This window comes from Lygodium microphyllum, chromosome 14 (genome assembly GCF_053477565.2).
Source record: "Lygodium microphyllum isolate KBCC chromosome 14, Lygodium_microphyllum_v1.1.10, whole genome shotgun sequence".
Taxonomy (NCBI): domain Eukaryota; kingdom Viridiplantae; phylum Streptophyta; class Polypodiopsida; order Schizaeales; family Lygodiaceae; genus Lygodium; species Lygodium microphyllum.
In genome coordinates this window covers 15,112,652-15,136,125 of record NC_141148.1, presented here as the reverse complement: position 1 = coordinate 15,136,125, position 23,474 = coordinate 15,112,652, and the positions used below count along the sequence as shown (strand labels likewise).

At 44.1% G+C, this 23,474-nt stretch overlaps 1 protein-coding gene across 2 annotated transcripts in view; it reads left to right on the top strand.

Annotated features, from left to right (window-relative positions):
- Positions 1 to 21,488, top strand: part of LOC148025349 (paired amphipathic helix protein Sin3-like 3) — a 51,463-nt gene extending 29,975 nt beyond the window's left edge. The window contains exons 6-8 of one of the 2 annotated variants that reach the window (XM_087692389.1): positions 20,254 to 20,366; positions 20,494 to 20,658; positions 20,874 to 21,488. In XM_087692389.1, the coding sequence (XP_087548515.1) occupies positions 20,254 to 20,366; positions 20,494 to 20,658; positions 20,874 to 20,941 (346 nt within the window). In that variant the 3' untranslated portion in view covers positions 20,942 to 21,488. Of the gene's footprint in view, positions 1 to 20,253; positions 20,367 to 20,457; positions 20,659 to 20,873 lie in introns of both variants that reach the window. The other variant, XM_087692388.1, reaches the window with a different exon arrangement.
- Positions 21,489 to 23,474: the final 1,986 nt, after the last annotated feature.

Sequence of the window (23,474 nt, the reverse complement as noted above, 5' to 3'; positions counted from 1 at the left end):
TATTGCTCCCTTTGCATAGTTTTTGGATTGGCTTCCTTTGCGTTTCAATTCCTCCTTTTTGGGTCATGCAATTTTCAATGGTTACATGGGACAGTTGCTTGATAGGTTTTTACTCAACTTTCCATGTGTGCATAGTGCCTCTTTTGAGTAGTTGATATAAAATGTGCAGATTGTTGTCAAGTAATATGGGATTCACCATGCTTCTCTTTGCAGGTAGTGTATCATGCTGTGGAGGAATTGCTGGCCTTAGTTTATCCTTTGTTGCTTGAGTCTTCCGATGATGATTTGTTGGCTTTCTTTTTTGTATGATTGGCTGATCTTGCTAAGCACTGTCAACAACATGTTTATCAAGGAATCAAGTGGAGAGCCTCGATCGAGGGTGTGCAATATAACTCTTGCCAATCCCATAAATTCTTTTGTGGTTCACATGCATCCCTTGCTTAGGAAAACATGGTGAGATTGTAGAATGTTCATGGTTATATTGTCACAAACTATCACTCTATTGTTCATATATATAGACAATATTTTCAGGATCTCCTTGATTCGAGATAGACACATTTTGATTAGATTGCCCATGTTGATTCAGTATTTTATGCTTTGACTAAGGATGAGGTCACCTTGAACATTCATGCTGTTTTAGAGGTTGATATTCATGAGGATGAGGTTATGGATATCTTATTAAACGTACCTAGGGATAAAAGTCCCAGTTGGGATAGCCTCTCGAATGAATTTTTTGAGATTCATACTACTCCTTTAGCAAAGCCTTTGACAACGGTGTGTTAGGAGGTTCGGGCTATTGGACCAATGCTTGCATCCCAGAAAGAAGGGGTTATCAAGTTGATCCCCAACGTCCCTTCCATGCTCAAGCATTTGTGATCGTTTTCCTTGGTGGGTACTATGTAAAAGATATTTTCGTAGGACTTGGCCAATTGTCTTTATGAGCACCTTCCTTCCATTGTATATTCCCATCAGTGCGGGTTCATTAAGGGTAGGAATGTTTTGCATAATATACTAAATTTGAAGATGCGCATCGATCATGCACAACACTCCAACCAAGATGTTCTTCTTGTCGAGCTAGATTTGGAGGAGGCATTTGATTACTTGGAATGGTCTTTTTTTGTGGAACTTATGTAAACCATGGGTTTTGGGCCTTGTGTGTCTCAATTGATATGTACTATTTAGTAGCAATTCCTCTTCACGTGTCATGTTGAACGATGACATTACTCAGCCGTTTACTTTGACAAGGTTGGTTTGACAAGGTTGTCTTCTGAATCCTTTGTTTTTGGCCCTTGCTACCCAACCGATTCTCATTATGTTGTCCCATCTTGTTGAGATTGGATAGTTGGCTGGTTTATCCCTTTCTTTCAAACAACATTTTATTGAGGCATTGGTTGATGACATGTTTATGATATGAGGCATTTATGATATTGAAAGCTGACAGGGACAATCTCTGTAAAGCTTTGGACGTTTTGGATTTGTTTAGCTCTTCTTTGGGCCTCCATATTAATGCCACCAAATCGTCACTGATCAGCTGCATTGAATCAAATTTACAAGTATTGTGGTGGCAAGGCCAAGTAGTTCTGTGTGGTCATATTGTGTGGTGGGCTACCCTCTGGGTGTTGATGTACATACTAAACAATTGTTGCAATGGATTTCTCATAACCTGGATACCAAGTTTCTTTTTTGGAAACCTCAAACTTGGCCTTTTCATGGCCTTCTTAAAGTGGTACAACTATTATGCTGCCCATGCTTATTATTTGCTTCTTTCGCCTTGGCCCAAGATTAGCATGCATGACCTTACTAGGCATATCCATTCTATGCTATGGAAAAAATATTCGATGCATGCTGTTATTTCTTGGATTTTGTGGAGCCATGTTTGTACTCCAAAGAGCATGGGTGGAGGGGTTGTCTTGGAGGTTGAGACTCACATGGTTGCTCTCCAGTGGTCATTGTTTCAGGCCATGTGTGTAGGCCATTAGCCCTAGTTCTCTATTGCTTGCTTTTTTCTGGAAGATTGGAGAGTTGTGCACTCTGATACTAAAATTTAGGGTTCATGGTGGCACATAAAAACGACTCCTTGCTCTCGATTTCATATTCTATTCTACTGATCCATTTGATATGCCAATGGAAGACAATCCTTCAGAAGGTGAATTGGCATCCATTAGCATATAGATTGCATACTAATTCCTTGTAGATAGAATTATTGGCTGTCTCTTGCTTGCTCTCATGGGAAGAGAAACAAGATGATAGTTCCAAGTTCAATCACATGGCGCATTAGAGCCTAGTTTCTATTGCAGATGCAACCTTATCAACTTATAGTGTGTTCATGTCTTTCCACACAACAAGATGGGTTTTCCGGATCTCTCATGGATATCGTGATGTGTGGGACATGATTTCCATGCATTTACAAAATTGCCACCCATTGCCCACTCTTGATTTAAATCATCCTCGGCAGGATTGAAAACTTGTGGATCGAAATTTAGATTGTGCTTCAGTGAATCAAATCTATTATCTCTTGATTAGAGATTGTTATTGGTTGGTGGTCAAGGCCAATGCTTTTTGGAGCTTGCACAAAAGTAGGGCATGGTGGAAATCAATTGTTATAAAAGGGTTGTCCGAGTGTAGCAATGCGGAAGTGTGGGACCAAGACTGAGAGAGAGAGTGAACACAAAGAGAAGAGAGAGAGAGAAAAAGAGACAGTAGAACAAGAAGATCTGTTGTAGGAAGTATGCTGAATACAAAGGAATGCAGATCTGTACATGCGAGCAATGCGTATGTTTGCGTATCCCCTCCTCTATGTCACCACACGTGCACACCTTGAGGACAGCAAGGCTTGATCACGATTTGATCTCCACGAATTGTTGAGAGTGCTTGTGAATAATGAGTGTGTCAAAAGACTGGCTATATATAGCCTAGAAAAGAACAATGTCCAACATCAGGTCGGTTGCATTAAATGTAACCAACTGCATAAAAAAATGCCAAAAAATGCCGGTGTGCATAGTTCTCTGTTCGATTGCACGGTCCTTTGCTACGTGGCATATGCGACAACATCTCCCACCACACCTGTGATTGTTGACCTGGCAGAAATGATGATGTGGCACCTTGCTGCTGATGCGGCACTCAGACTGGCTTTGAATTGCTGCTTGAAAGAGGGCAATGCCTATGTCCAGGGGATGATCTCTAACACCCCCTTAGGTCTTGGACGAGACATAAGGTTGAGGGATTTGGCATGTTCTTGAAGAAGAGCCTGGGGAAGGGCCTTTGTAAACAAATCTGCAAGATTATCCTCCGTCTTGCAATACTCCACATCAATGGTCTCATCCATAAGCTTCTCCTTGATGAATGGTACTAGATCTCTACGTGCTTTGTCCTGGCATGGAATATAGGATTTCGGACCGAGGCAATGCAACTCTCATTTTCACACCGCAAAAGAGTAGGACGAGTCTAGGGGTAGCCAAGCTCCTCCAATAATCTATGAAGCCACACAACCTTACGTGGTGGAAGATGCAGTCTGATACTCCATCTCAGTAGAAGAAAGGGCTACTGTGGGATGCTTCTTGCTACTCCATGCGATAACACCTGCACCCAAGGTAAAATAATAGCCTGTAGTAGATGGTCGGGGGTCCACATCGCTAGTCCAGTCCGAGTTGCTCCAACTTGCAAGAACAAGATCTGAAGCACCTGTACCTTGTGGATAAGAAATCCCTAAGTCAGATCTCCCTCAAATACCGAAGAATCCTCAGAGCAGCCTACCAATGCAATTGTTTGGGTTCACTCATGAAGCTTGCCAAGAAACCTACAACAAAACAAAGATCAACACGAGTGTTGAGGAGCCAAATCAATGATCCAATCAGTTGATGGTAGCGGAAAGCATTCGTCAAGGGAGAATCAGAGTGGGAAGTGGCCTTCCAGTTCGGATCCATAGGAGTAGAAATGGTTTGACAAGTCTCCATCTCAAAAGTCACCAAGAGCTTTTGAATGTATCTTTGCTGAGAGATGAAAATCCCCCTTTGAGATTGATAAATCTCGTGACCCAAGAAAAAATAAAGAAGCCCCAAGTCCGTCATCTCGAACGTCTGATGTAAAGCTGGGACCTTTTGTGTGTGGTCACTTGTAAGAATCAAATCATCAACATACAACACAAACAACACACGACCAACCTTGGAAGTGTGTACATAAAGTTGTAGATTTGCCTTGGAGCGCTGATATCCCAACTTGGAGTGAAGGAACAAGTTAATCTTCTTGTTCCATGTACGCGGAGCTTGCTTTAGGCCATACAAGGCCTTCTTCAACTTGTATACTTTCCCATCCGAGGATCCAAAGCCAAGAGGTTTCTCCACATAGATCTCCTCCTTCAAGTCACCATCGAAGAAGGCTGACTTCACATCCAATTGGTAGATAGGCTATCTCCTATGGCCAGCCAAGGCAAGAATAGTTCGAATAGTCGCCATACGAGCAGTGGGGGCAAAAGTATCATGGAAGTCAATGCCTGGGTGTTGACCAAAACCTTTAGCAACAAGGTGGGCCTTGTGCTTGTCCAAAGAACCATCGCTAAGGTACTTGGTCTTGAAGACCCACTTGATGCCAATCACCTTCTTGTGAGAGGGATGAGGCACGAGGTACCAAGTGCCATTCCTCTCAATAGCCTCCAACTTGGCTTCCATAGCTTTCCTCCAATGGTCAGACTGTAAAGCCTCCTTCATGGAGATGGGCTCTCGATCTTGCATAACACGGGTCATCAAACAATAGTTAGAGCAAACAAGCTCCGTAGAATGTGCCTAGTGCCATCGTGACCTTCACGATCCATCTTGTGGTACCCACTCCTTGGGGACCCCCTCGATCCCTGAATCTTGGAGTGTGTCACGGGTCCAATGAGGAGGAGGCCCGATCTCTCCTCGTCGCTCTCCATCTGCTGAAGACTTGGGTACATCTACCGGCAGAAGCTCCACTGGGGTGGCCAGTGGAATAGAAGACTCTGTATTTGTAGCAGAATCTTCATCAAGAGGCTTTGGCTCCAAAAGAATTGTCTCTGGAGCCCAACTCTCCCTTGGATCTCCGAGTACGGGGTGTTGTGGTCGGACCTTCCACGAACCGCACATCTCGGCTTGTGTAGACATCTCGCTTCACAGGATCATACAGGCGATATCCTTGGGACTAGGAGCTGTAGCCAACAATAACCTGTCTTCGGAAAGCCGCTTCGAATTTGTCTTGTTGAGGCTTGGGGATGTGCACATATGCGTCACACCCAAAGACCTTGAAATAAGAAACATCAGGTTTAGTCCCAAAGTATGCGTCAAAAGGTGTTATCTCGTCAATGGCCGAAGGGGGGGGATCGATTTAGGATGTGGACTGTCGTAGCCATAGCCTTGGCCCACAGAAACTGAGGTGTTTGCCGATGCTCCATCATGGTGCGTGCCATCTTGATCACATTGCGGTTCTTCCTTTCAAGAATGTCATTTTCTTGGGGAGTGTTGATGTTAGCAAACTCTTGGTGAATGCCCCTATCTGCACAAAAACGAGCAAACTCATTAGAAACAAATTCATCTCCCTTGTCTGATCGCAAGGTCTTCAATCGCCAGCCCGATCGGTTCTCCTCGAAGAGAAGCCAATCCTTGAAGTGGAAGAAAGTCTCTGACTTCAACGTCAAGAAGTAGGCCCATGTCAGCTTGTTGTAGTCATCTAGGATCAACATGAAGTACAAGCTCCCCTTCAGGGACTCATTCCTCATCGGGCCACAAAGATCCGTAGATACAAGATCCATAGGTGAAGTAGACCGCCGTGAAGCTTTGTGGGGAATCGCATGCCTATGTTGCTTCCTATGAATGTAGGAGACGCAAGGCTGCTGGCTCACCACTATGTCCAACAATCCTCAACAAGCTGTCCTCGTGACGCCCTCCGAAGATAATCATAGTTCACGTGGCCAAACCGAGCATGCCACAGCTCGGACTGTGTCTGAGAGGTAAGAAGAAGAGAAGTAAGAGCTGTAGAAGACTTCAATTTGTAAATGCCGTTCTCCTCATATCTTGAAGAGAGAACCTTCCTCGATCCACGATCAAGGACTTGAACATCATTGTCAAATTCCACCAAAAGGCCAAGAGAACAAATCTTATGTATCGAAAGTATATCCTAAACTTGGTACATGTAACACCTTGGAAGTATGGGTACCACCATGTTCATCTAGAAACAGTTGTATCTTACCCCGCGCAGCAATGGACATTGAAGAGTTGCCTCCTATGAGAATCTACCCACGCGAAGGTTGTAAATGTGCAACACCAATGGCAGGAGTCATGTGTCGTGAGGCACCACTGTCAACAATCCACTCTTGAGCCCAGGGAGCTGTCATCGCAGCATCAGAAATCTGCGGTGTAGGGTCCTCAATGACCGCTAAGTGTAGAAAAGCGGCTGATGAGGGTGTATCCACCGCTCTAGAATCCTTCGTGTCCTTCTTGGTGTCCTCTTGTCCTTGTTGGGGTAATCCTTCTTCCAATGACCGGTCTTACCACAAATATGGCATGTCAATTCCTTCTTCTTGTCCTTTGGTTTATTGTTCTTCTTCTTCTTTTGGTCCTTCCTCTTCTTCTGAGAGGCTTGACTTGTCAATGCCTCTGATTTGGAAGCATTTTGTCCCTTCAACTGTTCCTCTTTGTCCAAGACCATAGGAACTAACTCTTCCCAACAAAGAGTTGACTCCTGCCCTGAAGCAATAAGAGCGGAATAAAAGGCACCAAATCGTGACGGCATCTGGGACAATAAAGTAATCGCCATGTCTTCAGAGGAAATCGGCTTCCCCACATTTTGAATTTGCATCTGAAGCTGTCTCAGCTTGTTGATTTGCTTCTACAATGAAGAAGACTTGTTCATGGACAGGTCCGCATCTACACCTCCAAAGAAACACTCTTCATCATGGTCATTTGGTTGTACATCTGGTCGAGCTCCAGCCATATCTCTCGAGCCACCATCAAGTGCTTGATGTGAGTTATCACAGCTGTAGTACAAGATAGAAAAAGAAAAGAACGAATTTTGGCATTCAGTTTGTCCCAATGAGACTGGGCCTTGGTCAACTCCGCACGAGCATTTGAAGAGAGTTTGGACTCATCTCTCACTGAGGGCCATTTGATCTCTTCTGTCACAAGCTCTGCCAGATCGTAAGATTCCATGATGGCTAATATCATCACACGCCAGATGTGGTAATTGTCGCCATCGAGCTTTTGATTTGATGGAAGAGTCGGTAACACAGGCATCTTCCGGTCCATGATCACCTGGAACTCTTAAGTCGGTCTCTGTAGACATTTTCACCTGCAATGCCTGCACAAACGTAAAAGCAGCCCCCTTTGACTATGAAGACGCAGCTTGCTAGGGCTCTTGCCTCTGCTTCTTGAACCTTCTTCAGTTGCCGGAGATGACAAGGTAAAATCTGCAATTGAAGGCTGAAAACGCAGCCTGCCTTCCTTCGAACAGCAACAAACAGCAGCAAATTCACCAACTGGACTCCTTTCCCGCGTGCTTATGCTCGCTTCAGCCTTGTTCCGATGTGCAGCCCTCCTGCTCGCACTCGAATGCTGGAAATGCAGCCTTGTGTCACGCTGAAATCTCCTCTTTAGGTAGGTTCTTCACTCAATCAGTCCATCTTCACTGCTCTGATACCATGTCAGAGTGCAGCGATGTGGAAGCGTGGGACCAAGATTGAGAGAGAGAGTGAACACAGAGAAGAGAGAGAGAGAGAGAGAAAGAGACACTAGAACAAGAAGATCTGCTGTAGGAAGTATGCTGAATACAAAGGAATGCAGATCTGTACATGGGAGCAATGTGTATGTCTGCGTATCTCCTCCTCTATGATGTCACCACACGCGCACACCTCGAGGACAGCAAGGCCTGGTCATGATCTGATCTCCATGAACTGCTGAGAGTGCCTGTGAATAATGAGAGTGTGCCAAAAGACTGGCTATATATAGCCTAGAAAAGAACAATGTCCAGCATCAGGTGGGCTGCATTAAATGCAACCGACAGCATTAAAAAATGCCAAAAACTGTCCGACTGCACAGTTCTCTGTTCGACTGCACAGTCCTCTGCCACGTGGCATCTGCAACAGCATCTCCCACCACACGTGTGACTGCTGACCTGGCAGAAATGATGATGTGGCACTCAAACTGACCTTGAACTGCTCCGCACACTACTTGAAAGAGGAAAATGCTTGTGTCTAGGGGATGATCTCTAACAGGGTGGCCTAATAAGAGCCCATTCAAATGCAAAGTCTTTCTTTGGAGAATGTTGATAGGTGGCTTGCTCCTCGCCTCCCCCCTCTCCAAGTGCCATATTTCAAATGGCAACTGCTTCTTTTATACTACCAATGTGGAATCTTCTTGCCATAGATTTATCTCTTGCCCATTGGCCACAAAGATTCGGTCCATGTTACTGACATTTGGAGGGTTGTGGTGGGTCCTTCCCTTTGTCCATCAAACTGGGTATTTGGCAAGGCAAAATATCCTCCTTTGGCACAACCACATATGAAAATATTATTCATTTTCGTAGATTTTGGGATTGTTGGCATAGATGGGTCACTCGGAATGCTTTCATCTTTGATTTTACCTCTGGGGTTCAAAGTTATCTAGATAGGCGAAAGGGTCTTCATTGACAGTTGGACCTTGTTCAACATGTTGGTTTTCTTTGAAGGAGAATTTAGTCCCTTGGTATATGGTAGTCTCTTTTGCTACATGCTGTGACTCTTGTATTTCTCAGGTGGTTGATAATGTAATTACCCATTATGAAAAGAGAGAGAGAGAGAGAGAGAGAGAGAGAGAGAGAGAGAGAGAGAGAGAGAGAGAGAGAGAAGAAGAAGAAGAATTTACGAAAAAAAAAGAAAAGAAGAAGAAGAAGAAGATAAAAAAGAAGAAGAAGAGAGAGCTATGGAAGAAGAAGATAGAGAGAGCTATGGAAAAGTCCTAATCATGGCTTGTTTCACACCAACCGACTTCATTTTCCAATGCTAAAGATCGATGATTGCTCACACATACCATGGCATAGCACATGCATCTCTTGATTGGTCGAATTGACCAATTGCACACTCTTGAAAACAAATTGGAAAATCAAAGGTGAAAGACATTGTTTATACATATAACAAGTTGGAATTAAAAACTAAGATTATTCCAATAAGTTCTAGAGTCTAGGAATCTTACAAAGTAGCTGCATGGTAAGCATTCCACTCACTACCTTGTATCCCACCCACTATTGCACTACGACAATTGTGGAAACTCCCAACATTGTCATGTGTGTGAGAGAGAGAGAGAGAGAGAGAGAGAGAGAGAGAGAGAGAGAGAGAGAGAGAGAGAGAGAGAGAGAGAGAGAGAGAGAGAGAGAGAGAGAGAGAGATGGGAGCGGGACCGAAACCCTGATACGCCATCGTCGCGTCCGTCGCCTGACACGCCATCGCGTTTGTCGCCGCCGTCGCTTGACACGCCATCGCTTGTCTGCGCCGCCTCAGTCGCCTGTCTGCGCCGCGACAGTCGCCGTCGTCCGTGCTCGCTCGCCTGTGCTCGACAGTCGCCGTGCTCGCCCACCTGTGCCTGTGCGCGTCAGTCGCCGTCGTTGTCTGTGCCCGTCCGAGAGAGGGAGCGAGAGGATCTGATGCGCCTCTCCTGACCCGCCGACGTGCTCCTCTACCTCACGCGCTGCCTGCGTTTGCCCCTCGGACCCGCGTGGGGTTTGTTCGACCTTGCGGCTCGACTCCCGCCCCTGCCTGTCTGCGAACAGCTGGTCGCCCTACAGTGCGCACTGCACAGAGAGAGAGAGAGAGAGAGAGAGAGAGAGAGAGAGAGAGAGAGAGAGAGAGAGAGAGAGAGAGAGAGAGAGAGAGAGAGAGAGAGAGAGAGAGAGAGAGAGAGAGAGAGAGAGAGAGAGAGAGAGAGAGAGAGAGAGAGAGAGAGAGAGAGAGAGAGAGAGAGAGAGCTCGCCCTTTGCTTGGACGTTCCGTCGCCCCCTGCCTGCTGCCCGCCTTGATCTGCCCGTTTTGCCACCAAGGGCCAGCAGCCAGTCACACCCAGGTTGCCACACAGAGCGCGCGACAGCGTGAGCCAGCAAAGGGAACGAGCCCTTCTCTGCCTGCGGACGTGCCTTCTCTGCACAGTGGCTGTCTGTTTCTGTGCATGCGCTTCCCAAGCTTCTTCGTCAGTCCCGTGCCGGGTTCGTTTTTGCTTGAGAAAGAGGAAGAACGGCCTGTGCATTCTTGCCTCCCGTGAGATCTTCGTTCGGCCTCTGACCGGTATACGCAGTGATACACCATGGCTGGCTTGGACCTGGATTTTATAGACCAAACGGTGGTAGCGCTTGGTCCGGACACTGATACCGAGGAACCCGATGATATGGTTCCGTGCAATGAAGAGATGCCCACTGCTCTTGACTTTCAGTCTACAGGCAAACGCACCAAGCACACTTCGGAGGAGTCAATGGATCATCAGGATCGTTCCTATGCTCAGGTTGCTTCGGACTCTGCAGACTCTCAGGATGTTGACTGGGAGCATTTGCTAGAGTTTGCCAACACTCTACTTGGCGATTATGTTCAACATAATCAGGAAGCCTTTTCTGACTCTGCACCGGAAGATGTTTTGGAAGCCACAGTTGATCCCAAATCTGTCTTGCGCTCCTTTTCAGTATTCTATGATCGTGCGGTGATACTCTTCTTCACTGGTAGAATCCCCCAGCTTTCCCGTATTCGCCAGTGGCTGCACAGTCTGCTACAAGGGGAATGTGTTGAAGAGATTTTTGTGGGGCCCCGAGGTTTTTTTGAGGTGTTGTTAAAATCTGAGACGCACCGTGTTGCTCTTCTGTCTAAACTGCCTCTGTTTCTTGATCGTTGTTTGGTCCATGTTGTACCATGGCGCCCAATGGCAGATTTTCAGCGCCTGCTACAACGGGAGTGCCCTGTATGGGTTGAAGTGGAAAATTGCCCGGCTGTTTATTGGCCACTGTTGAAGGACGCCATGGTTGCTGTGGGCACGGTTCTGGTCCCTCCAAGTTTAAGGGCAGTGAATCTAATCGCTTGTGTATGTTATGGGACACTACCAGGAAAAGGCCTGCATGGTTACATCTCAATTGCTCTGGCATGCATCCCTGACACTTTCGTTTGAAATGGGGCAATTTTGCAGGACACTGCTTTTCCTGTGGAAAATCAGGGCATTTCATGGCCGAATGCCCAGAACAGCAACACACTTCAGATGCTGGGCATGTTGCGCTACCCATGGAAGATATGGTATGTGATGTCCCATCGCAGGATGCTATTCACCCATCTAAAGCTCTGGATAAAGGTAAACAACAGGTTTCGGTTTTAGATTCCCATGGCACAGACTGGGTTGAAGTACGCGCAAAAAAAGGAAACAGGGTGGTTGCTGGCATGGAGAATTTTGTGCCTTCTGCGTCACAAGATTCCATGCGTACTTATATGCGCAGGAAAGAAATGTTGCCGTCGGAGCACTCTCCTCCTGCGATGGCTTCCTCTGCCCCCCGTCCTCAGCCCACTCCGAGAGTGTATTTGGATCGTCCAAAGGGTCCACCAGCTAAGTTGGCTTTTGATACCAGAGGCAACGTCATTACCCCGTGGGATCGTCGTTATCCCCGCTCCATTCCCAAGCCAGCAGATATGCCGTCTACCTCCAAATCTGGTCCGCAGAACTCTTTTGCCGTGTTGGCTGATTTCTTGGATGAGGGAGTCCTGGACATTCTCGCAGAAAAGGTCAAATCGAGGCAAGCTGTGCCTCGTACCTGAGTTTCTTTTATAAAAAACACATGAAAATAGCCACTTGGAATGTGCGAGGAATCTGTTATCGCCATAAGCAACATGCCATGTGGACTGTATGGCATGAGAATCAGTGGGATGTCTTGTGTGCTGTTGAACACAAGAGTCACGGTGAAGCTGGAAAAGTTGTAGATTGCCATGGCTTTCGTCTGTTCTATGCAGGGACACAGGCCATGCGTTATTCTGGTGTGCTCATGATTGTACACGAAAAATATCAACCTCTTCTTATTAAAAATGATGTGCATGGCCGTATTGTGGTGATTGAAATTTTATTCGATGGAGAAATCTTATGGTTACTTGGTCTCTATGCTCCGAATGATCCTTTATCGCGCCGGGAGCTTTGGCATACTTTGCAGACTTCTTTGTCACTTGGCAGACGGGGCCTCTTCATGGGAGATTTCAATATGTGTGTTGATTCTTCGCAGTCCACATCAGAGCATTTGGTAATGGACGCGCCGGAAAGCCGTAGGTGGCATGAGTTGGCTCTTGCTGTTCTTAAGCAAGATCTCTGGTCCTGGCTGCACCCGTCTTCTACAGGGTTTACTTTCCATTCCGCTCAGTATGCAACAACATGGTCGCGGCTGGACTGCATATACATCATGCAGAATGATGATTTCCTCCCTGAGATGCTTGAAATGAAAGTGTTGCAGCAATATGCATTGTCGGACCATTTTCCTCTGCAGCTTGAGATGCTCGCACAACCCATTGCACCTTTTAGGCGATTTCTGGAGCGGCTCCCTTTGCGTTTTAACTCGTCTTATTTGAAGCATGTAATCTTTCAGGGTTATATGCAGCAATTGATTGATAGATTCTTACTGGACTTCTCCTCTCAGGGCATTGCTTCGTTTGAACGATTATTCTCTAATGTGCAGCGGGTTGCTCGGCAGTATGGAATCCACCATGCCTCTCTTTGTCGACAGCGTCGGCAAGCAGCGGAGGACTTGCTGGCTTTGGTCCGTTCTCTGCTGATGGACACTCCAGATGATGCATTTCTACTAGCACTGGCAATGCGTGTGGCTCATCTTATTCAAGAGTTTCAGTTGAAATCGTATCAGCAGGCCAAATTGCAGCATCTGACGGAGACTTTGCAAGATAATGCGTGTCAGACTCATAAGTTCTTTCGAGCCCTCCATGCCTCTCTTGCTAGAGAGAATATGACCAGACTTCTGGATGCAGACGGGCACCTGGTCCTTGATCCGCAGACTATTGTGCATATGTGTAGGAATTATTTCATCGACCTACTTGGTTCCACTTCTCCACCTTCAGCCCAAACTACTCAGGCCCGTTCAGTTTTTTATGACTTGGTTCGTAATTAGGTTCCGTAGGACATACAAGCCACTATGGAGTCAGATATTTGTGAGGCGGAGGTTATGGATGTTTTGTTACACTTACCCAAGGATAAAAGTCCTGGCTGGGATGGGCTCACCAATGAGTTCTTTGAGGTTTTTGCTACCCAATTGGCGAAACCATTGACGGCTTTGTTTCAGCAGGTGTGGGAAACAGGGATTATGCCTTCCTCATGGAAAGAAGGACTTATTAAATTGCTTCCGAAGGTTCCTTCGCCGTCTATGTTGAAACATTGGCGCCCAATTTCTTTAATGGGTTCTATGTACAAAATCTTTGCCAAAGTAATGGCGAATCGGCTCTCCACAAGCATCTCCCTGCCATTGTGCATCCTCTTCAATATGGTTTCATTAAGGGCCGAAACATTCTGCACAATGTATTAAATGCGCAACTGGCGATTGATTATGCACGGCATTCTAATCAGGAGGTCGTACTGATTCAATTGGACCTGGAAAAGGCTTTTGACTATCTGGACTGGTCTTTTGTTGCAGAGCTTATGTTTGCTATGGGCTTTGGTGTTCGGATGTCTCAACTGATCTACATCATCAGTGCAGCGGCGTCTTCGCGAGTCATGTTGAATGGAGGCGTTACCGAGCCATTTGCCCTTGCCCTGTCTGTCAGACAGGGGTGCCCGTTGAGCCCGCTCTTCTTTGCCCTTGCAACTCATCCGGTTCTTTCGATGTTATCTCATATGGCAGCTTCCACTCAGTTGGCTGGATTGTCGCTTCCTTCTGGACAACATTTCATTAGTCAATCCTTGGCTGATGACAGTTTTACGATTTTGCGGGCGGATAAGGATAACCTTCGCAAAGCATTGGATGTTTGGGCTCTCTTTGGTCAGGCTTCTAGCCTTCGCATCAATGCGTTGAAATCAGCCATTCTCAGCTGCACGGAGTCGGATTTGCAGTCATTGAATTGGCAGGGTATCGTTGTGCCTCGTGGCTCCATTGTCAGGCATCTTGGCTACCCCTTGGGCGCTGATGTTCCCCCAAAGCAGCTTCTACAGTGGACTTCTCAGAAACTGGCAGCTAAGTTCCTGTATTGGAAGTCTCAGGCTTGGCCATTCCATGTTCGCCTCAAAGTAGCCCAGACAATTATGTTGCCGATGCTCACATATTTCTTACCCTTGCTGCCCTGGACTACTACTACTCTGAATGCTCTGACTCAGTTTATTCGTTTCATGTTATGGAAGAAAGATTCCTTGCATGCAGGCATTTCCTGGATTTCTTGGTCGCATGCGTGCACCCCCAAACGCATGGGTGGAGGAGCTATTTTGGATGCCCAAACTCACATGAAGGCCCTCTGTTGGTCTCTTTTCCGCGCCATGTGCTTAGATTATCATCCGTGGGTCGTTATAGCCCATTATTTCCTTAAGGAGCATGGGCTTCGGCATGGCAATACCCAAATCCAGAGTTCATGGTGGCATGTTCTTAATGCCGATTCCCGATTCTTGTGTTCCTCTTCATCACTGCTTACCCATTTGGTATGTTTCTGGAAACTGGTCCTCCGGAAGGCTCAGTGACATCTGGCGGAGGATCGTTTAGTTGCTAATTCTTTTCAACTGGAATTGCTGGCAGTCTCGCGGTTACTTTCATGGGAAGGTAAAGAAGAGCTTCGACCACAATTCAACCGTATGGCACGTTTGGGCTTAACTTCAGTCGCGGATGCCACCCTTGCCAGTCGCAATGTGTTAATATCATTTCGTACAGCCGGGAGGATCTTTAGAATCCCTCGTGGATACAGGCATTTATGGGAACAACTTTTGATGGTGCTCCAGAGCAGACAACCCTTTCCTGCCCTTGCTTCGGATCGTCCTTGGCAGGATTGGGACTTTGAAGGCCGGCTGAGTTTAGGCAACGCTTCCGCTAACCAGGTCTATCATCTTCTGATTAAAGATCATCACTGGCTGGTCACTAAAGCTAATGCTCTATGGGGATTGCGTAAATCCCGGTCATGGTGGAGGGCAACTGTGATGGAAGGGTGGCTGAACAAGACACCCTTCAAATATAAGGTCTTTCTTTGGAGGGTGATGATTGGGGGTCTTCCGCTTGCTTCGGCTCTTTCCAAGCGATGAATATCCAATGGCAATTGTTTCTTTTGCACCACCAGTGTCGAATCTACCTGTCACCGATTTATTTCTTGCCCTATTGCTAAGAAAATATGGTCGTTCTTGTCAACCGTTTGGAGAGTAGTGGTTGGTTTCTCGCTAAGGCCCTTTGATTGGGTCTTTGTGCAGCCCAAATACCCAACACCGGCACAGCCACATATGAAGCTCGTGTTTCACTTTCTTCAATATTGGGGCTGTTGGCATAACTGGACCATTCGGAATGTTTTTCTTTTTGATTCCGCCTGTAATGTTCAGCGGCATATTGCTAGGCTTAAGGGCCTCTTGTATTGGCAGATAGATCTTCTTCAACATTCTGACTTACTTTCCCGGGAGGACTTGCGTCCCTGGCATATGGCAATTTCCTCTATATCTTTGCCATGACCTTGTAACTCTTAGAACTAGAACCGTTTCACATGATGGCTTAGTGCCATCATGTATCTTGTAATCAAGTAAACTTGTACTTTTTTCGTAATTAATACAATTACCCTTTACGAAAAAAAAAAGAGAGAGAGAGAGAGAGAGGTTTGGTCACTACTATCGGCCATTTGGTTACGAGTGGTTGGGCTACCGATGCTTCCAAAGGATTGGGTCTTTGGACATCCCAAGTTTGTGGACACCTTGTAGGTAGATATGAAAGTGTTCTTTCCTTTCTTGCGCTTTTGGGGTTGTTGGCATACATGGACCACGAGGAATGCATTCATCTTTAATACTTCATCGGGCATGCAGAGTCATATAGCCTGCTTGAAAGGGCTTCTTCATGGGCAGCTAGACTTGATTGAGCTAACAAATACTCTCCCTAGACAATATCTGCTTGCTTGGCATACCGCAATTTCTTATGCTCCCCTTAAGTCATTTTGCTTCCTTTGTACCTTCATTGTGATGTCTCTGATTTTATGCATGACGGAAGCCATCTTGTATCTTGTAATCTTGTACTTTTTTTGTAATTAATACAATTACCTTGATGTGGAGAGAGAGAGAGAGAGAGGAATTGTTTTATGAAAAAAAAAAGAGAGGAGAAGAAGAAGAAGTTGAAGAAGAGAGAGAGAACTATAGTAAATCATAATAATGACCCTCTTTGCCCCAATTGATTATTTTCCAATGCTGAAGATTGATGAGCAGCTCACACATACCACAGCATAGCATGTATACCTCTTGATTGGTCGAATTGCCTAGTTGCACATTCTTGAAAACAAATTGGAAAATCAAAGATGAAAGACATTGTTCATACATATAACAAATTGGAATTAAATGTAAGGTTATTCAAATAAATTTTAGAGTTAAGAGATCTTACAATGGTAAGCATTCCACCCACCAGTAGAAAGGTAGAAACTCCCAACACTCATATGAGAGAGAGAGAGAGAGAGAGATTTAGTCAGCTTGTGTTCTTCTTGGGTGTGGTTTGTTTTGTGTTGCTCTGGGAATGGATATGCATGGATATGGATTTTCTTCATCAGCAAATTCAAGAAGGGGGAGAAAAAGAATCGGACTCTGATGTTGAGACTTTGGGCGAGGATTTTCATGAGCCAGTGGAAGGAGATGAGATGGATAAATGCTGTAAGCTGGTGATTGATCCTCCAGTTTCGGGGGCTTTGGAGATGCCTCAGTAGGGTGCAACCGCTTGGCACAAAAAGAGTCCTAAAACTTTATACCAGGGAATTATTTGTCTTTGAGAGAGAAAAGGGAGTCTTGTGTTCACTTGCTGAAGTATATCATTTCTATGGAACGACAGCATTGCCTTTGTTCATGTCCCAATGTTGGTGCACCTACGGCATCTCTTCCAAATAGAATGGTTGTTAGTCAATATGATGCTGAGGATAGGTGGGGAACCCATCTATCTCATGGATTTGCTGAATAGCAGAAAAATCCAAATTTTGCTGCACAAATGCTGGGTTACAGCAAAAATGCAGCAGTTGATGGCCGCTGGGAGCCTTAGATGAGGGAGTTCTCAAAGACAATGGCTGAAATGATACGAACTGCTAGCTACTACAGATAGTGCAGTTCTGTGTCTTGGGTTTGAGTGGTCATTAGACACCTCAATTAATCAGAAAAAGGGCCACTATGAACTAGGGCATGCTGTAGACTGCAAACATCCAGCAATTTCTAGAAAGAACATGTGCTGGAGGCTCAGGAAGAGCAGAATGTTGCAAGACCATGAAATTTGATCAGGTTGGGAATGCTTTTAGCGTGAGAAACACAGGTCTGAACTGCAACTATTCCATGAACAGTGACTGTCTGCGTTTCAGATAAGTTTCCAAGGTGAGAATGGGTTTTGTGCCCTAGTACCATGATGGAAATAGAGACATAGAGGAGTCGACAAGAGAGGATAAACATGAAAGTGTGTGAAGGAGGAAGTGAGGAAATTTTAGAATTAAGAGTTGAAAGCACTATCCAAAGGAGCTGCCTAAAGTATGCCAATATCTGGGAACAAGTTCGACTTGTAGACTGACTGACCTGAAAATATGAAAATATGGTTGGCCAATTGGTTGGTCTAGACCATAAACATGGCCCACAAAGGAGGTAATAGAATGCTAGGAAAAATTTCAGATATGGAGATGGAGAAAATCTCTTGACAACAAAATCTATATCTCAAAGATAAACATAGAAAAGCACAAGCATGTCTCATTTGATTCCATATACATGAATAAACAATCTAGGTTGAGAAGTAGTTTCATGTCACACATTGTCAGTATAATGATTAATCTCCTTGATAACTTCTGGGATACCTATTGTCCTTGATAACTTCTTGGGCACCTAATTTTATGAAGGACAATATCTTTCATACACTGTTTTTTGAGCCCAATCACGCTTTATCTGAGGCCAATCACTTACATACTTAAACACATGGTAATGAGTGCTAGGGATCCTTGAATACACATATTCAAAGCCAATTGTTACAATTGGAGCAGGCTTCTCTAGAGACTACAGTGGGACCTAGGGGAAGAGGTTGGAGAGATCGCTTTGTAGAGAGACCCATGGATGTCCCCTTTTTCAGATACATCACTAGACTGGGGAAGAGGATCTAGATGAGCCGGATCAGAGTGGTGCTAGTGGCTATCCAATATTATATTGGACATGGCATTGCATCGGCATTCCTAGCTGATTTTTGGAGGAGATGGGATGATAGCCTTAGACCCAAGAAGATCAAAATCTTTCTATGGTTGGTAGCAGCAATTGGCATGTGGCTTGGCTATGGCAGGTTCTTGGTGGCTTGTGCTAGATGTGGAAAGCGAGAGGAGACTCAGAGGCATTGCTTATGGGGTTGCCCTAGGGCTCAGGATGTATGGAGGTGAGTCCTAAGGATAGTCTTTCATGGTACAAGACAGATTATGATAGTGAGGTAAGGGACAATAGCTTGGGTCATGGTACAAGACAGATTATGATAGTGATGTAAGGATAGTCTTTCATGGTACAAGACAGATTATGATAGTGAGGTGAGGGTCAAAAGCTTGGGTCGTCGAGAAAGGCCTTCATTGCAATTGTGAGGATTTTCATGGAAGTCAATTCTATATCATTTCTGGTCAGCTCTTGAGCAAGATAGCCATGCTAGGCTTCTTGCAGACAGAGTCGACTGAGGGATGTTGTCACAGATGGGAACTGATAGCCACTGTAATTCCTTGGTTCTTTTGAATCGCCATAGCCATGCTATAGGTTTACTGGATATGTCCATTGCAGAGACTCTCTCTAGGATATGGGCAAAGGTTATCCACACTCTTCGAGGGAGATGGGAGAGGTTGCGAGGGATTAGAAGACTAAGGTGGAAGACATGCTTTTCTCAGGATCTCGAATTCTAGTACATTCTTTCATTTTCAGTCACATATAATCGGGGATTGTAGATGTCTTGATTGGTTATTTACTCAGGCCTTTTACTAGTCCGAGTTTTTGTTGGCTTTATATTTGTTACATCTTGAAAATCCAATACAAGCCTAATCTTGTACTCTACCCTTGGAAATTTTGGCAAGGAATCTATTAATAGTATTCTTTAATTTTTGAAAACAGAAGTGCCAATCATCATGAATACTTGTAGTCAAGGCTAATCTTTCATTAGATAGTGATTCCCTAGGCCACTTTGGATCGATCAGTCAAGGCCAATCATTCATTAGACGGAGATTCCCTAGACCACTTTGGATCGATCCATAGCCTACCAAATCAAATGATAGTATCACCCTGGATTTGGTCTTCTTATAATGGTTACGAGTAAAAGTGTATTAGTTGTTGATTTCATAGCTTAATTATTGCAGTGGGAAAAATATAACATCCACAGATTTTTAAGATATGAATCCAAATATATAATATCCACAGATTATTAAGATATGAATCCAAATAGAGACAAGCTGTTGGGGAGGACAGGGTAGCAAGAAAGGGTGGATGAGTTGGACTGACGGGGGCAGCAGGCCAAACCAAAGGTGGGAGGAGGCTAGCCTCATATTGGTAGGTGAGAAGAAAGCAGAGGCAAGGGTTCTCTCCAATAGTTTCTGCTTACTTTCATTCTTCATATATGCATTAAGGAAAAATGAAACACATTCAAGCATGTAGATCTGATGGCCTTCTTTATCTTTTCCAATCCTTTATTAAATACACCCATGTTTGGAAGATTGTTTAGTGGTTAAAGGTCAAATGCCTTTAGTGGACTATATCAATTGGAATCTCCTAATTAAGGCAAATGGCAATGTTGCAATCGCCCTCAATGTCTTACTTGAATACCTGTGTAGAGTCTGATGTTACTGTTTTGGTCAGGAGTTAATTTTTGCATACAATAGCAATTCTGAGAGAAAGATATAGGTCATAGCTTTTTCATGTCTCCAAATCAGAGAAGAAAGTTGTGCTTAACATCATCAGAATTGAACAGGTCAATGTGTAAATCAGATGCTTTTCCTAGATATGCGGTAGTTCTGGCTTGGTTTCCAGGCCATCCCTAGTCACTCTTAGCAACCTCAAAAGACAGAAATTGTGTTCACTTTGTTTAGAACCATGTATGTTGACCTGTCGTGAATCATCATGGTTTTGATAAAATTTCCAGGTGTGAGGTGGATGTTCTTCTAGAATGCACCAGAGCAGCGATCAGGCGAATGGAAGACCTAATGATGAGGTTGCGATCAAGTAAAGAAGTCCATGTGGATGATTATTTGACTGGTAGATCGTCCAACTTATTTCTCTTTGAAGCTTGCTGTGAAGTATCTGATGTGATAGGTTGTCTTACTTGGAAACAATTCTGTTGCCACAGTGATTGATTGGCGTTGCTGTGAACGGCTGTATGTAGAACATGGTATAGAATGTGAACAGATGATAAGGAAGGACCCACAGACTGCTTTGCCCATGGTTATAGGCAAGCTCAAGCAGAAACAGGATGAATTGGTCACTGTTCGTGAAGGTCTAGACAATTGCTGGAAAGAAGTGTACCAGAAGGAAAAGCCATCTGAGAAGGGTACGTGCTTCAAGCTTTAAGTGCTACTTTTGTTTTGTGTATGCATTGTACCATACAACCTTACTAAGATGACACTTACAGATTTAAGTTGCTGACTATCTGTATCTCTATAGTTATTTGAAACTTAATGAAGCCTTTGACATGTGAATAATCCTAGTGCCTATCTCAAGTGGGGTGTTTTCAACTCTTTTTTGATGTCCTAAGTTGTCAATCAGGAACCACGCGAGCATCTGCAGTGCAGTCAAGGCAAGGAAAAAGTTTAACTCGAACGAAAAAGAGGTAAGACCTTACTAGCAACAGAAGGATACAAATTACATATTAGCAGACTGTTGAGGCTTGAAGGCTATGCGGTCTTGATCTTCCAATACAACTAGCTGAGATGCTTGAGAGACTTTCTAGCTTTGCTGCCACTCATGAAGTCAAGATGTATTATCTTGGAGAGATGACCGGAAAAGCAGAAGAAGAAGAGACATTTCAAACAGATTGTTTGTGAGTAATGTCACAATCTTTGGATCTTGTATCATAAAGACTAAATTATTAGCAGTTAAGTGGTCTCAAGTTCTGCACAGAAAAATATCTGTTCAGAGAATGAAAGATCAGAGCCAATGAATGACATCACGATGATCATCTAATCATTCATTATTCTTGCAACTATTGCAAGCAATGTAGATTATTTATAGAGGTGTTTTTGATCAGGCCAAGAGCTTGTTTTCTTGTCCCTTGTCTTGGGACATTGTATGATAGTCACCTTATTTCTGTTCAGTTGTACAAGTTCCACTTTTATTGTCTGCAATTTTTTCCCTTGGTACATGTTTAATTCTGGGCAAAATCAACTGGAGGTTTGCGAGTTTGGACAAAGATTGAAACAAGAGTAATGATTTGGGTGTCTTTGCCTGTTAGGTGTGGATTTGGCTTTAATGATAAGATTGCAGCAAAGGCTGACTTCAAACGGGACCATCTTTTGTGCCATAGATCTAGGGCGTTCTCTTAGTGTACCGGAACAATCACAAGCTCAAATGTCTAATTGAATTGTTGCTTGCCATGTTTGTTACTTGGAGAGTGCCTTGGATACTAGGGTTTCACAAGTTGTTCATGCTAATGATTATGCCATGTACTGTGCATACAATGCCACATGGGTGTTTTATGCCTCATTTTTGGGGTTGGAAAAGGCGCTACCTTGTTCAGGGGCCTGATCCATGATTGGCTCAAGTCATTCTTTCATGTAGTGAGCTTTGGGGGACTTGCCTCCTTTTTTGATGAGCTAACTTACAGAGTTTTATCAAAACTGCTTAATTTGTGCAAGCACACTGAAAGTTCCTTATGTTGACTTACCAAATGCCATGAATATCAAACTGTAGGGTATACTCAGTGGATATGAAGTAGTGTTCATCTGATATGGTCAAGGTGAGTGACCATGATGTAGGGTATACTTATTGGATGCTAAGTAGTATTAATCTGCTATGTGATCAAGGTGAGTTAAACTAGATATTTGGCCTATTAAGGGAAGCATAGTCAGAGATCACTCTCGAATTGCCTTCAAAGTTTGTTGGTCCACTCAATACTAGTTTCCATGAGCCTGTGTAACCCAAGCACCATGAACATTGAAGTGTAGAGTACATTCAGTGGATGTTGCAGTGTTAATTTGCAGTTATGAGGTCAAGGTGAGCGAAAGTAGATATGAAGTGGAGGAGACTCTTTAGCATTGGCTAATGATTAAAAATGTGCATGGATCAGAATAAGGATTACATTTCCCTATCTTTTTTCCATTATAAGAAGGCTTTTGCTTTGTTGCACCCCAGTTCAATCACTCTTGAATTGACTTAAAGACGTTGGGTCCACTCAATACTAGATGCACGTGAGTCTACTATCATCATTGTATCTTTGTTTTACCTACCTACACGAGTATCATCCTTCCATGAAATAATGTCCATCCTAGTGGAACCCCTCCAATGTACAAGTCCCCGTCGAGTCCTTTGAGTTTCAGTCTTTCAACCATATTCCCCAGGTGGAGTGTTTAACATGTTAGTTGAGCTTCCGATTTGTGGACTAAAAATGAACACATTGTTGATGGCATGGATTACTGGGGTATCTAATCCCAAGCCAGTAGAGAACCAATGATTGTTTGAACTTTGGAGAGGTGGATCGCTTTTTAATATTTTGTATCTTGGTAAATGGGTATTTATGGCAAGTTTTAAATGCAAAGTTTGCATTTCTTGGATTTTGCCATCTCTTTTTCACACGTAAGTCTAATCTTGTCAAGTTTTGTATAATATCTAATTGCATAAAAAGGTCGAGTGAATCAATATTGATGTTTGGAAAATTAGTTATAGGTGAATCACATCCCTTCCTTCATCATCATGGAAGATGCCACCAGTATCTGTAACTCTATAGTACTGGCATACAGGCTCCTCTACGTGATTTACTGGTGAAAAAATCTTTTCCAATAATCTTCTTTGTGCGCTGAAGGTATTTTGTTTAACTCACAAATTTGTTTAATTGGCATCATATCCCATTTTTAAAGACATCTACTTGCTTTACTCTCTTCTTTTTGTGGTTGATAAAGATGTGCATAGAGTTTTTATTTAGTCACATGTGATAGCTCTATTCCTAGTCTACACTTTGACATCTTTGCATTTCTTTGGTCATGGTGCTTGTTTCCTTTGCATGTGTTCCAAGAATTATCCTCATCCTACATGGATTACAATGTCATTCAATTTAACCATAGCTCACTTGTCCTTTGTTTATTTAATGAGAGGTATTAACCATTGCTAGGGATGGCCTTTGTTACCAATAGTAGTTGTATTGATGCCTATTTA